General features: G+C 46.6%; 1 protein-coding gene across 1 annotated transcript in view; it reads left to right on the forward strand.

Moving 5' to 3' along the window:
- Positions 1 to 4,448: 4,448 nt before the first annotated feature.
- DNAJC11 (DnaJ heat shock protein family (Hsp40) member C11) overlaps positions 4,449 to 15,593 on the forward strand; it is a 75,454-nt gene continuing 64,309 nt past the window's right edge. Inside the window, exon 1 of the mRNA XM_059057360.2 lies at positions 4,449 to 4,660. Within this exon, the coding sequence (XP_058913343.1) occupies positions 4,589 to 4,660 (72 nt within the window). The 5' untranslated portion in view covers positions 4,449 to 4,588. The remainder of the gene's footprint in view (positions 4,661 to 15,593) is intronic.

The raw sequence follows: 15,593 nt of genomic DNA on the forward strand, positions 1-15,593 counted from the left end.
AAAAAAAAAAAATAAAGAGAGAGAGAGATTACCTGAGGCCAGATTAAAGGAGTACAGGTCCTGCACACACCCTAATCGTTATCAGTAACCCCACCCTTGAACCATTGCTATAAAACTCCACAGCAAGAATGCTTAGAGGTCATTTAGATTGTTTTTAAAACTGCTTGGTCCCTACATGAAAAAAAAAACGTGCTATGACTTTGTGGTGCTAAGGATTGATGTTGAAGGTTTATTCAGTCTACAGTCAGGTGATACTAAATTTTATTTTGGGATGTTGGCATTTTAGGAAGATTTAAAGCTGAGGTAAAAATCTTTAGCAGACAAAATAGCAAACCCTCCTTATTCATGTAAAATTTTGAATACTTATATCCTCTACTATTTTCTTTAATTATTGGTCAGAGTTAGGCCAGATTATTCCATTCTGAATGAAAATTAAGCACTTTGGCCATTTGTTTTCTTAACAAATGCTAATCAAGTAAAAGAAAAAGTATGACTAATACTAGTGTATCTATCAAATGTTTATGGTGTTTTATACATTTTGTGAGAAATTTTTGTTAATACCGCAATTAGCGAAATAAAGATTTAGTAAATTCTTAAAAAAAACCACACACAACTCCTCACCAAATCCTCCCAGGTTGGGCCACACAGTTTTGAGAGGCACGAGCCCAGTGTGTCCCCCTTTGCCTGGCAAAGCAATAAAGCTGTTCTTTGCTACTTCACCCAAAACTATGTCTCCAAGATTTGATTCGACACCCGGTGCACAGAGGTCGAGCTTTCGGCATCAATAAGCATCAGCTTCGCATCTTCCAAGACTTTCCTCAGCTCCTCTCGACAACCTGGGAGGAGTGTGAAAAGGTAGATAAGAGAGACAAACCGAACTGGGAATGGATGTGATGGACGGAGCCAAAGGCCAAAGGATTATGACATCCCTGAACTGCCGAGAAAGCAGATTAGAATGGGATCCCAGCTGGGAGCTGATGGATTAGGATAGATGAACACATAGGGACCACGGGACGCGAAGTTGCAAACAGCAGGGAAAACCAGTAAGTACCACAGGCACAACAAATGGATGACGTCGTGGGTGCAACGCTGAGTTCCAAAGGCAGAAGGTCTGAACTGGAGGTTTCGGAGACGCATACTTTGCCAGAACGGCGAGGTCTAAAATGGGTGAGTCCCGAGGCCTCCAGTCTATCCCTGAACTGCTGCCATGCTGCCAAGGCTGCCCTATCTCATTCAAGCAGCTGTGGGTCTTCCTCTGGGTCACTCAACCCTCCTGCAATGATCATCTTGGCTAAAGAGGACAATGATGAGGAAGAGACAACATCAAGAAAATTTAATTCTTGAGTGCCTGCAGACTCTCCCTTCTTTTCTTTAGCTAAGGTTTTCTTTTTTTTTTCTCTTAACTCCTCCTGACTGGGTTATCAGAGTTCACGAGGGGGGAGGGAGAGCAAGGCTGCGAAAGACTGACAAACAAGCATGGCAGCAGTGACAAGAGAATAACAAAAAGATTATAGGTGACTTTTCCTCTTGAATTACAGAGAAGGGGGTGTGGCTTCAGGCTGCTTACCTCACCTCTCCGTAGCATCACTCAAGAAAAGGGGAAGGATTGTAGGGTTTCTAGTTGAGGCTGCCAGAGGCAGGACATATAAAAATACAGGACACTCAGTTAAACTTGAACGTCAGATAAACAATGAATTTTTTTTTAGTATATGTGTACTCCCCATGCAATGTTACTAGCAATTATTCATTGTTTATCTGGAATTCAAATTTAATGGGCATCCTGTATTTACTCTGGGAAGCCTAACCCTACATGCTAGATGGGAGGGCCCAGGGTCGAGCCCTTCAACAGAGGAAACTTCTTGAGTGGCTGTGCTGAGAGGCCAAATGTTCTGGGGTCATTCTGAACATGATGACGGGAGAGGAGAACATCCCTATATTTACTGTTTAACAATGAGAGAATTAAATAACAATTATGAAACTGCACAACTCAGGGTGGGACTTGAACCCAGGCAAAACTCAGATTTGGGTCTTGAACCCACTGTCTTTTAAGTAAGATCACACACCTGGTGTCAGGACTTAATGAAGCTCCGGTTCTTTATGTCTCAGCACAGAAGTAACTCAGTGCAAGGCAAAGTGGTAAGAAGTGGATTTATTTAGAGACATACCCATTCCAGAAACAGAATGCAGTCCATCTCAAAAGGCAAGAGCAGCCCTGGGAGAAACACTCTCTACAGAGTTTGAGCCATCTCAGAAGGCGAGAGACCCCCAAACATGGGGTAGTTAGTTTCTATGAGCTGGGTAATTTCAAAGGCTAATGAGTGGAAGGATTATTCCTACTATTTGGGGGAAGGGGTGGGGATTTCCAGGAATTGGGCATTGCCCACTTTTGGCCTTTTATGGTTGGCCTCAGAACTGTCATGGCGCCTGTGGGTGTGTCATTTAGCATATGCTAAGGTATATGATGAACAAATAATGAGGCTCAAGGTCCACTGGAAGTTGGATCTTCTGCCATCTTGGACCTAATCGGTTCCAACCAATTTTTGTGATATCCTCAATGACTATGTTATTCTTTTAAAGGTTGTGCCCTGCCCCCTTCCCTCCTGTTTCAATTATATATACATGTATAATACATACACACGTACATATACTTATATAAATGTATTACATATTAGGCTTTGCAGCTAAGTGACAAATTGCTTTGCAGCTTTACCCAATAAAAAGAAAACAAAAGTGCAAGGAAGTGAGTTAACATGGCTGAGTTTAGTCACTTGCTCCGGTGTGAGTAGTTTGTTGGACGTGTGTGTGACCCACCATAGATTAGGGTTCTGGAGGGGAGAAACAAGAGAGCCAACCTCCAAAGTAAATATATTCTCAAGCCTGTGGTGTATCTAAGTTTATTTCCCATTTTTCACAACCAGTTTCCAAGTAACCATAATACAAAATACTGTGGGCCCAAGAGAGGACAAAAACGCAGAGCATCCCTGAGTCACTATTTATTTTGTTAGAGTGGTGATAAAAACCAGGTCATTCTCAATCATAGCAACACAGACCTGGGCGTTCTGAGACATATGTTACGTTCCGTTCATGTAATGCCTAGAGGCAGTGTTTTCCAAAGCAGAGGGAAGATGGCAAAGGACTTCTCTACCCAGCAGAGCATTATGGCCCAATTAATGTCTACAAACCTGAGGAAAAAAGGAGTATCATAACGTTGTAGCTTCCCCCCCAGCCTCTCGGTAAGAAATTCTTAAAAACCAGCAAATGTCAGCGTGCAGTTCAGCCCTCATCACTGCTCTGAAACGGAGAAAAAAGGAAAAACCAATAAAAAAAAATTGCTGGAATAGCTGATGGAATGTGAGTGTCTGTGAAAGAAAGCTGTTGTGAGGAAACCTCATGCAGATAAAGAAAAAGCTCTTAATTTACAACCTGGGCTGGCAGTCTGTTCCACACTGACTCAACACTCTTGAATAACCAGTCTCAGCACACCTAAGTGTCTCATGCCAGAAGATCCTTAAGAGGGCTGGGCAACTTGGAAGGGACCATACACAGGCCCAGATGGTGCACATCTGGTCAAAAATTAGCAAAAGAAAGAAATCAACTTCTCAAATCCACAGACAGGTGTTTGGGGCTTCCCAGGAGGCCTGCTTACGAAAGGCAGCAGGGATGGTTCTAAATCGATGGTCTACAAACCTTACTGAGAATTAATGAAGAACTGGTACAGGGCAGCAGGAACCAAACCAGTGACAAGACCATGGCAGCTCTCCTGTCCACCTCCTCTTGATAACTGCATCATGTAACCGAGACATCTTTAACAACGCACCAAGCAGCAGGCACCGACTGAAATCAATTAGGCTCCAACGCTAAATTATAAGGTAGAAATTTACAAGAGAACAGCTCTGTGATAGGGTCCGTAGGTATACAAGCCGGCCACAGAAAATTATAGCGGGAACCCAGTGGCTACTGCCTCCTCATTTAAGCGGCAGAAAAATGGCCAGGTGCCCCTAAATATAGGGCAATAATAAAAAATGAAAATGAGGAGGCCCGTGCTCTGGGCAGGGTTCCGGGTGGTCAAAAGAAAAGGCAAAGACCACTGAGGCAAGAACACATGACGTTCTGGAAGTTTCCTATGACAAGTCAGCAAGTGGGGCCTGGAGTAGCCTCCCGCGGGGGGTTGAGGGGCGGTGCTGGCGAAGCGTTCCAGGTGGGGCTATATTTGGGATCCGGATGCGCCCCGCCCTGGGGGCCGGCGGGGGAGACAGGGGCCTATCTCCCCGGCGCCCAGACTGTGATGACCCCCGGGTGTGACCGCAAAGTCGTCCTCTCCAGCCCCGGCACAGCCCCTGGGCGCCCTGGCTGAGCTTTAGGTCCGCGCGCAGCACGTGGAATGGCCCGAAGCGCCGCGTCCCGCCCCCGGCCGCGCGGGGGCGCAGGGCGCAGGCGCGCTTCTTCCGGGCTGGGCGGCGGCGGTGCGACTCCGGGCCGCCAGGGGCCGCTGTGGAGCAGCCGCACGGGCCCACGCCGTCTGGACCGCGAACGGCCGGTCCCTCTTGAGCACGGCCTTGCCGGTTTGGCGGGGTGAAAGGTTGCGAAGATGGCGACGGCCTTGAGCGAGGAGGAGCTGGACAATGAAGACTATTACTCGTTGCTGAACGTGCGCAGGGAGGTGAGGCCTGCGGTGGGCCGCCGTCGGGGCTGAGGCTAGGCCGGGTCGCTCAGAGGGGGCCGGGCTGGCGGCGACCGCCCCGTTCCCGCCTCGGGCGGCCGGAGCCTTGCGGGGAGGCCGCGTGACCCTGGCTGACGTGCGCGATCGCCGGCCGAACTGTCCCCACCGCCCCGACCCTTACGCCGGGGATGTCCTGGCCGGCCTCTGCCCCAGCTCTCCGCGGCCGGTGCACCGCGTGCGCTGTGTCAGGGCAAGGCCAGAGGCCCCCGCGCCCCCAGGAGGGAACAGGGTCCCCGAGGTGGAGGTGCAGTGGGGGTCCAAGTCCTCCGGGACCCGGTGCCACGCTCGGTTCACACACCTGCCCAGGCCCAGGGGCTGTGTATCGCCTCCAGCCCGCAGGGTGTGAAACCGAATCTTAGGCACCAAGGTCAAGGCTACCCGGAAGCCTCCCCAGGACTTTGTCCGGTCCCTGAGTCTTCCATGGAGACATCCCGCCTCTGAAGTGAGTCCAGGCGCAGAGGCAGGTGTCTTGTGGCTTCCTTTTGTGCAGCTGTCCAGAAATTCAAGGGAGAGTCTCCCGGACAAACAGCCTCATTTCGGAGGCCCAGGTTAGGAATAAACTCAGGAATAAGCTAGGAAACAAGTGATGCCCCAAGCACGTCCTCGGCCTGTGCACCCGTTTCCTCACCGGATGAAAGATAACACGAGGGAGTCTCACACTGTGTCTGGCACTTAGTAGGGGCCCAGTAAGTTTCCTTTCTTGTTGATTCTACATTTGAGGTCAGCGTGAAGGGCAGGGAGGCTTCCAAGGTCAAGTCAAGTCACGAGGTGGATTATTTCTCTCTAAACTGCTGGGTTGGGTCTTCCCAGCCCTGCCAGAGAACCTCTAATTTGGGCTTAGGTTTTCCAGTGATCCGAAGTAGCCAAGTCTGGTTTAGTCAAGCTGTGTTGACTAGACTAGAGCTGGTCAAGTCTGTGTTGTCAGCAGGTCTGCGTGATGTTAATAATAGCTAACATTTTGTGAGGGCTTACTTTGTGCAGGAGCAGGGTGCTGAATGGACACTTTATGTTTTTGTACTTAATTCTCATATCAGACCTTAAAGTAGGCATTCAGATAACTCTTGATTTAAAGCTGAGGAAATGAAGCATAGGGGGATTAAGTAACTTGCCCAAAGCCACACCACTAGAAATCAGGAGAGTCTGGATTCAGCCCTGGGCAGTCTGACTCTGGAATCCCAGTTCTTGACCTCTATGCTGTACTGTCACCCTAGCTTACCTGTCCTCAGACTACAGAGCTGCCAGAGTCCTTGGGCACCTCTCATAAGAATCCCTTAAGTGTGTTTGTCACTAGTTACTATGGAAACACCCAAAGAAGTATTTTGGGGAATTGCAGATCTTGTTAGGCTGCCATAGGGCCACCTGGAGATTCTTGTAACTAATCAACAGTAACCTTTGGCCCTCATTTTTTTTCCCTTTGAATGGAGCTATCGGGCTAGTTATTCTTTTTGTTTCGTATTTTGTTTTGTTTTGTTGCCGGCTTGTGGGATCTTAGTTCCGGTACCAGGGATCGAACTCGTGCCCCTGCAGTGGAAGCACAGAGTCCCAACCACTGGACTGCCAGGGAATTTCCTGGGTTATTCTTTTTTCCAGTTCTTAGAAGCAAAGTGGTAAATGAAACCAGCTTTTCTGAAATCAGCCTTTTTTTCCACTCATTTATAGTTACTCTGGTTATCAGTAATTGAGCAGCCATTTACCTGTTTACCAGGCTTACTGAATCTTAGGCCACTGCAGATGATCAAAAAGATCTAAAATAATAGGCTTGGCCAGAGTCCTAGGTAAACATTTGTCAGAGGCATAAAACTACCAGAGTGTTAGGACCATCATTGTTATTGGACTGATGGGTGGAAGCCAAAGAAATATTTCTTTAAAAAAAAAAATTTTTACTTCTCGGGATTAGTGAAGGCACCTGCACATTTATGGCTGTAGGTGAAATCCCTATGAAACATGTCCCCCTGCTTAATCATCTTGTGTTGCCATTGTCAACACCATTGTAAAACACCATCCCCTATGGTGTGGAGATTTTCTCTCTCAGGGTTCCTAGAAGAGAAGCTCTGAAGGTGATCTCTGGACTTGATATTTACTAGGATTTTTTGTGAAATTAGAAATCAGCCTGAAGTTGAAATACCATGATTTAGCTGAAGAATGAGAGAAAAAATAGAAGTAATCTTTATTCTTACCTGTGTGGTCAAAAGAAGGTAATAACCCCTGTTGATGTGTTCGCATTCGGGTCTACGGCTTGATGACACTGAAGTGTAACGAGGAGGCGAGGTCCTCTTCCCACCAGCGCTCCAGAGCACCTTCAGAACTCTCGTGTTCAGCAAGTTCGGAGACTTTCCGCCAGGAATCTCAGATGCAAGCAAGCTGACACAAAACCAGGGAACTCTGTTTAAAAGTTTCAGATTTAGGGCTTCCCTGGTGGCGCAGTGGTTGAGAATCCGCCTGCCGATGCAGGGGACACGGGTTCGTGCCCCGGTCCGGGAAGATCCCACGTGCCGCGGAGCGGCTGGGCCCGTGAGCCATGGCCGCTGAGCCTGCGCGTCCGGAGCCTGTGCTCCGCAACGGGAGAGCCCACAGCAGTGAGAGGCACGCAAAAAAAAAAAAAAAAAAGGAAAGGCATAATACATGATAATAACAAATGGAGTAATATAGAAATGTCAAAAATCAGCTTAAGAATCTCCCATGCCCATGTTTTAAACTTTAAAATATCCCCTTAAATTGTATACCAGAGAGTGAAGCAGGCAACTAGACAGGACTTGCATTACCTTTAATAATTCTCTTTCTCTTAAAAAAGAAAAAAAAAACTCCCTTTCTCTAGTGTTCTGGATTTCCTGTTTGCGGAGGGGAGCTGTTGTCTACCTGCCACACATTGAGGGGAAGGAGTAGTTTATCATTAACCGGGCACATTGAAACCAGATTGGCATCTCTGGTTTAGGTAGTTGGATGCATTATCAGGGGCCTGAAATCTAACTGATTTGAGATTTCTAAGATGATTTGCCAAAATTTATTTGGAGAAAGGATTCCTGAAGAGTAAGTGAAATTTTCTTGATCTCTATGCTTTTTATAAACATTATAATTGACGCATTTTAAACCTGATTTATTCCTAAATACTTGAGTTTAATTCCTACTTAACCAATGTTGTAGATGAAAGAGTTTCTTTCTTTTTTTTTTTTTTATTTGCGGTACGCGGGCCTCTCACTGCCGTGGCCTCTCCCTTTGCGGAGCACAGGCTCCGGACGCGCAGGCTCAGCGTCCACGGCTCACGGGCCCAGCCGTTCCGCGGCACGTGGGATCTTCCCGGACCGGGGCATGAACCCGTGTCCCCTGCATCGGCAGGCGGACTCTCAACCACTGCGCCACCAGGGAAGCCCCAAGAGTTTCATTTTTATGCATGGCTGCAATGTTTATATAAGATCTCTGGTCCCAGTGGATTGAGCCTTAAAGGAGCCAATCTCCTTTTCAACTTTTAAACACTTTTGAAAAACAAACAGTCGTTAAATAAAAAGTGAACTTAAGTAAAAATATATTTTCTTGTAGTCCACATATGGAGGTCAGTGTTCTGGGATCTTTATCCTTCCATGACAGCCGTGAAACTAGAAGCATAAAATCAAAACCTAAATTAAAAATGCATTTTCATTCCTTCCCTGGTATAGGGTCTATCGTTCTTTCCACAGTTTTTGGTTGCCTGGGTTTCTCTGGCTGTAGGTTACAGTCAGAGTGGGGCTAAAACTTCGTGTTTGGACGCAGATGGGAGTTAAAGGCTAGAGCACTAGAGGAAGGTCTGCTGGTCACAGCCGGGATTGACCTGGGGGACAGAGTCACCCAGCGCCCCAACCAGGATGGATTGGCAGGGCCGTCCGCAGAAACTGAATGTAAAAGCGTTGGCTAAGCCAGGCGCACACTTAGGTGCCTAAGGCAGTGAGGTGCTGTGTGTTTGTTCTTTCGCTGCTCATCTAACCTGATGGGCAGGTAATGTAGTCTTAATGAGGGATGTAAAGGTGGGTCTAAGAAGGTCACCCCTTCAATGAGTTTCCCCATCTGCTGCATTAGGTTGGATGTTCACAGCAGTGACCCTGCTTAAAACGAGTGTGCTGGGCAAGTAGTGTGAGCCTTGGTTGTCCAGAAACCTACCTTATCTGGATGGTAAGGCGTCCTGTCAGTGAGCGCGGTCCTCAGGAGCAGGACTCTCAGGCCGCCCTGCCACCCAGGGAAGCTTGAGCACGGCAGCCAGCCTCAGAGTCTCCGGTCCCGTCCGACCTGCGGCGGCGCCCTTCACGGAGGAGGAGGCGCGCTGCGGGGCTCTGCAGCCGGACGGGAGAGAGACAAACCCCTGGGAGGTTTGTGCCTCTAGGCTACGAGCTGAACGTTTTTGCTCCCTGTCTTCCTGGATGTTGAAATGTAGGTAACAGGTGAAAATGTATTAAGCACTCACTCTGAGCCAGGATGTTGTATATTGGAGCACATGCGGGTGTGTATAAAGTACCTGGTGAAAGTCGGTATTCGGTTAATAATGTTTATTGTTGCTACTTCTTGGATTTTGATAAACATGAGGTTTCGCTAATTTTAAAAAGACGTACATGTACATAGAAGGCTTTGCTATGCCTCATCCAGGTGAAATCTACTACTGTAATAATAACAAAACATAGCGCCAGAATGTATGAATTAAGTTATGAATTCCCAAAGCTTTCTTTGTTCTTTCTGTTCAAAATACTGAGTTTATTTTCTGTTCAAAATACTGAGTTTATTCTCTTCGAAAGACGGTTTTCCCTCTGAACTCTTCCTGCAGGGTCATGAGTGTGAGTTGGGTGGCGGCGGCGCAGTGGTTCCCGGAAGCTGGGGTTAAGCATGGGGGTGGAGTGCAGAGCCAAGGGATGATCCAGAAAGATGGTATCTGGAGCAGAGACAGAGTGGGACCCACAGATAAACTTGTCGTGAGCTGTCAGCTTCGAAGAGGCCGGGCAGAGAGGGGAAGACCTGGCAGAGGCAGAGGTTCTGCTCCAGCGACAGCAAGACAGCACCGGCAGTCAGGAGGGTTCCCGGGTGGAGCTCAGAGAGGCTTCTGGGGGTCTCCCTGTGGGTGGGGAGGGGGCCGTCAGGGCGTCCCGCTAGTTCCAGTGTCATCTCATAATGGGATTAGCAAACACCAGGAGGTTGAATTTTCAAACTGTTTTCTTCAGTAAACCGTAAGCTAGTTATTACCTTTCTGCTTTGGACGTTTCAAACAATTGCATCTTGAAATTTTAATACTCCAGTTCTGGATTATCTACCAAAATACCTCTTTCTTCTTTTTTTTTTCTTTCTTTCTTAAAGAATTCAATTGAAAGCTTTTATATTTGCTGTGAGTTCAGTAATAAAACCATGGAGAAGAGAATATGGGACACGCAAGCCACACGTTTTGCTTGGCTATGGAATTTTAGTGTTTACTTCTATTAAACTTTCATTTTAATTTTACTTATTGTTTTATTTATATCCTACCCTGTTCAAGAGAGGATTTAAGACAGCTAACAGAGATGAAAAAATAAAATAGCATAAATGTTTAAAAAGGGGAACCAAAAACAAACAGAAAGGCCATTGGGAATATTGCTGCTTTACTGCCACCATCGTGGCCCATGGGTTATACAGATCGCACTCCCCTGGAGAAGCTCTTGGCCTGATGGCTGCATCCTGCTTGGCTCTTGGACATTTGAAACCACTTCTGCTTGCAGTGAGTGCACAGTGTTCCCTCCTGGGTTTGCTGGAGCCAGAACATTCTTCAGTAGTAAAATGCCAACAGACATCAAACCGCAAGAATCCTGCACGAGTGAGTGGGCAGGATGTAACAGATGCAGACGGACGAGAAGGAAAAAATAAGCCAAACTCTGGATGTAAAGAGAGGATCTGAACCATCATTTTTGACCCAGAAAGGAACTTGAGTTCATTTCACTCAGAGGCTGGCCTTTTTATTTACTGTCATGTCTCAAAGGCCCCAAATAAACATGGACATGACTAGGAAGAGAAATGAAAACAAAGTTGTACAATGGTAGGAAAGTCTTTTCTAAGCCCTTGGAATGACCTCTAATCAGGAATCAGAATTTCTGCTCCTTTGGCCCATTTGTTCTCATGTGCTGTTGTCAGCAAGGGGTGTGCCTGGAGGATGGGACTCCCCATCGGCCCCGCAAACCTTAAAGGTGATGTGGGCCCTGGCTTTTCTTTTTTTAGTATTTATAGAGTTCTGTCCTTAACAATTGCCTAGTCCTTTTTTTTTTTTTTTTTCTTTTTTTAGTATTTATTTATTTATTTTGGCTGCGCCTGGTCTTAGCTGTGGCATGCGGTGACTTTAGTTGCGGCGTGCAGGAGCCAGCACCCTGACCAGGGATCGAACCCAGGCCCCCTGCATTGGGAGCGCAGAGTCCTAACCACTGGACCACCAGGGGAGTCCCCTCTAGTCCTTTCTTGAACTTATAATGCCATCTTGGGGATAATGAGTTTTATAAATTTTGTAAGTTTTTTTCCTTCTATGTTAAGTAGAACTTAATTTTCTAAGATTATTCCTAGTTATAGAAACTTGGAATTGTTTGATCAATCTCCTGTTTAGCTTTTCTGACAACATATTCACGATTTGATTGTTTCTCTCTTAAGGCCACCTTTTCAAAATGAAGAGTCCTAAAGTGGTGGTAGAAGGCCAACCTCCAAAATCATGAGAAATATAGTATGTGCATCTGACCTCTATACGCAACACAGGTGGGTTTTAGGGAAGGACAGCTGAGGTCACTTAGCCCAGTACCTGGCATTTTGGGCACCTGTGAGTGTGTTGATGCTGGTGTGAAAAGGCCAAAGATGGAGGTGGAGCTTCGGAAGAGGTCAGTGGCTTAAAGAGCAAAGCCTTTGAAGTCAAGCCCACGTTTGCCTCTCTAGCCCCCTGATGTGGGTCAAGTTACTTAACCTCTCTGAGCCTGTTTCTTCATCCATAAAATCCAGACAATAATTTTACTGTCATAGGGCTGTTGGGAGAGTTAAGCGAGAATGCACGTAAGTGCTCAGCACAGGAATGGGCATATTATTATGTGAAGTAAATGCCAGTATATTTTTTATTAGTCTCATGAGCATAAAAGTTAATAAGGATGCTCTTACTGATTTGTAGGAATTCTTTATAGCATTTGGGTGCATCTTTTGTCTGATAGATTAGTATAAATACCTGTCCCCTCTCTGTAGTTTGCCTTACACTCTCGTAAATGTTCATGAACCGAAGATCGGTTTGAGTCAGGCCACACAAGTTATTTCTAGCCAGCTTTTGGGTCAGGGGTACATAATCAGATAAACTTCTCCATCTCAGACAGGTCATTTAGTTAACCTTTTTGATCTTCACTGTTTTTATCTGTAAAATGGGGGTTCTAATACCAATCTCAAGACATTTTATGAGTCTTCAAGTGTTAAATGAGGAAATATCGGTGAAAGTACTTCATTAGCTTGAAGTCCGTGCAAATGCGTTTGTGACACCACTCAAAGCCTGGAAATCCCCTTCAGCTTTTGCGATGCTCTCCTTGCCCTCCTTTCTCACGTTGCCAGTTGCTCATTTCCTGTCTTCCTTAGAATTTCCCCAGGTTCAGTCCTCACCAGCTCGGCTGGTTTAAAGTGCTCTGCTTGGGCGCCGCATCTCTGCCTTCTGGCCACTATTGCTTACGTGTTAGATTCACCTGCCTCTTAAGCCTGCCTGCCTCCCAGGTCCTCCCTAACCCAGGCATCCCAGTCAAAACCCCGGATGCTGGGCTTCCCTGGTGGCGCAGTGGTTGAGAGTCCGCCTGCCGATGCGGGGGACACGGGTTCGTGCCCCGGTCCGGGAAGATCCCACGTGCCGCTGAGCGGCTGGGCCCGTGAGCCGTGGCCGCTGAGCCTGCGCGTCCGGAGACTGTGCTCCGCAACGGGAGAGGCCACGGCAGTGAGAGGCCCGCGTACCGCAAAAAAAAAAAAAAAAAAAAAAAAAACCGGATGCTCTTTGGCTTTTCTTCTCCATATAGTATTGAGCCCCTTCTCGACTGTCCTGTAAGCCACTCAGTCCTTGAACCCCATCGACTCCAGCCGACTTTGACCCCTTCATTTCTGTTTCAGCTTCTAGGCTGCCAGCCAGCCCGCCAGCCCGCCCGCCCTCATAACCTCAGCCCTTCATTTCTGCTGCAGTTATCTTCAGGTCTCTCTGGTTTGCCTTCTGTCAGCTTTAGTCAGGCCATACAAGTTAATATTAACGCACAGTACAGATCACATTTCTCTAGCCAGCCAGGAACCTTTTGTGGCTTCCTATTCTTTATTGAGTAAGGGTCTAACTCTTGGCTCCATTTTTTTTTTTTTTTTTTTTTTTTTCGGTATGCGGGCCTCTCACTGTTGTGGCCTCTCCCGTTGCGGAGCACAGGCTCCGGACACACAGGCTCAGCGGCCATGGCTCACGGGCTTAGTTGCTCCACGGCATGTGGGATCTTCCCGGACCAGGGCATGAACCCGTGTCTCCTGCATCGGCAGGCGGATTCTCAACCACTGCGCCACCAGGGAAGCCCTTGGCTCCATTTTTTAAAGCCCCTTACAAATTAGATGTTTTCTATATTTTCTGCCTGCTTTGTGGTGATGGTCTGCTTTCTTCCACTGCAAAGCAAGCTCCATGTGGTCGGGGACCATAGCTGTCTGGTTCGCCATCAGCTCCCTCACAGTGTGGGCACATGACAGGTGCTTACCAGATGTTTGCCACATGAATGAGCACGTGGGTGGATGTCCACATTAATTTGTTACCTACTTCCTGCCTTCTTCTGCGCCTCTACTCTGGCCAGCTTGTCAGTGTTCTAGCTCTCCTGGTTCCTCGGGGCATTCTCTTCCCCTGAAATGCCCCGGCCTGTTGTTGGTACCAAAGCAAATTGAATCCGCCTTTTGCATTCCCATTCAGACCCCACCTCCTCCACGAAGTTTTCTCTGCATTCTGACAGCCCTGAACTTATATCTTTATCATTAGTATTAGCATTTTCGTTATATATTGTTGAGTTAAATCCATGTGTCTGGGGTTTTAGGGAACACACACACACCTCCCGCTAGTTTATAATCTCCTTGAGGGCAGGGATGACATATTTCTTTTGTACCTCCTGTGGTAATTAGAGTAGGGTTGACATTCAGTGAATATGCTGGCTTGAAATGATGAATATTTGCTAACACCATACTCACCTTATCCGGGTGCATTTTACTTTGTGGAATACCTGTATTGAGGAACACATTGCACTTTTGGCAATAAATCATTCTAGAGGAATTTACTGAAAGGAGTTTATCAACTATCAATTTGGTAAATCTAAATTGTCACTTACGAAAATCGTTTAAAGTCAGGTACCAGGGGATGAGAGCAAATTCAAACACATGCCTTTATGCTCAGGCCCCAGTGTAAGCCAAGGCCCATGCAGACGCAGTTCGAGGCTGAATACCATATGAGAAGAGGAAAAAATGCCTTTCCCTTGTCCTTTCTTAGCTGGCAGGTATTATCTTCCTCTTATGTTTCTTTTTTGCAGTGAGAAAAGGTTACTTGTTTATCATGTTTTGTACTAGCACCAATAATATTTGTAAAAGTAAATAGCGTCAGATGAATTCGATTTATTTTTGTACAGTTCTTTTTCCTTTTGTCAGTTAACTGGAGCTGAGTTTTTACAATCGGCACAGGTTCATTTCCGTTGAAATCCTGTTCCATTTGTGATGCTCCTTACGAAGATGGGTCAGGCAGGATGATTTAGCACAGTCTGCATCATACTTGACGTTGGGGGTGAGTCCACATACACTGTTGGGGTCTGTTATGTCTGTGCAGGAACCCCATGTGCAGGAACTTACTTCCACATCCTCCAGAGATGTTTCCTCATGTACATGAAAAGGGTAGAAGACTGTTGAGCAGGGAAAATGGCATCAGAAGAGGGTAGGGCTGTGTATGAGAGCAGCTTTATTGTCTGCAGCTTCAGACTGTAGTGGGAACCTTTACAAAAACTGGCCTCTTAGTATAATCAGTATCTACTCAGTGACACCAAATAATCTGTGACACCCTTTCTCTTCATGAAGCAGCTCTTGCTCAGCACAAAGTACCCATGCTGTCTCGGTGTTAATTAGCTCTGAAATCTGCTTTTTCCTTTAAATCGTATGAGCAGCAAGTATAAAAAATTACAGCCTTTTATTAGCTGATGCAGTTTATTTCAATCAGATTGTCATGGAACATATGGACAGTCATGAATCTTCAATTGTGGTAATTAGGCAAACCCCCCAAATCCAATAGAATATAGTTTGTTGAGACCTTGTTGCTGAGATGCACTAATATAGATACAGCCTGGAAATCTGAACTTAAAACTTATAGGCTTCAGCAACAGAAAGCCTGGTGGCTTTACTTTTCTTAAAGTGAAGGTATGAGGTATAATTTAGTTGTTACTTGCATTCTCTTATTAGGTCTTCAAAGTATTGAATTAAATATCATTTTAGAGACTTCCCTGGTGGTCCAGTGGCTAAGGCTCTGTGCTCCCAATGCAGGGGGCCCAGGTTCGATCCCTGGTCAGGAAACTAGATCCCGCATGCCACAGCTAAGACCCCGGCGCAGCTAAATAAATAAATAAATAAATAAATTTTAGATAAATAAATATCATTGTAGTAGTTAGATGTGCTCTACACCAAACATTATTGGCTCTTAACTAGCGAGGGGGCTGCATTTCCTAGTCCCCTAGCGGTTGGGTGGGGTCACGTGACCCTTTCTAACCAGTGGTGTGAGTGGAAGTGATGTGTGTCCTGCTGAGGCCGAGGTACTTCAAGGCCAGGCCAGCCAGAGAGTCTCATGCTCTTCCCTCTGCCTCCATGACAGACAGGGTTCCAAAGGGTGTCTGTTTTCTCCACCTGGGACCTGAGG

Source organism: Kogia breviceps, chromosome 1 (genome assembly GCF_026419965.1).
Source record: "Kogia breviceps isolate mKogBre1 chromosome 1, mKogBre1 haplotype 1, whole genome shotgun sequence".
Classification (NCBI taxonomy): domain Eukaryota; kingdom Metazoa; phylum Chordata; class Mammalia; order Artiodactyla; family Physeteridae; genus Kogia; species Kogia breviceps.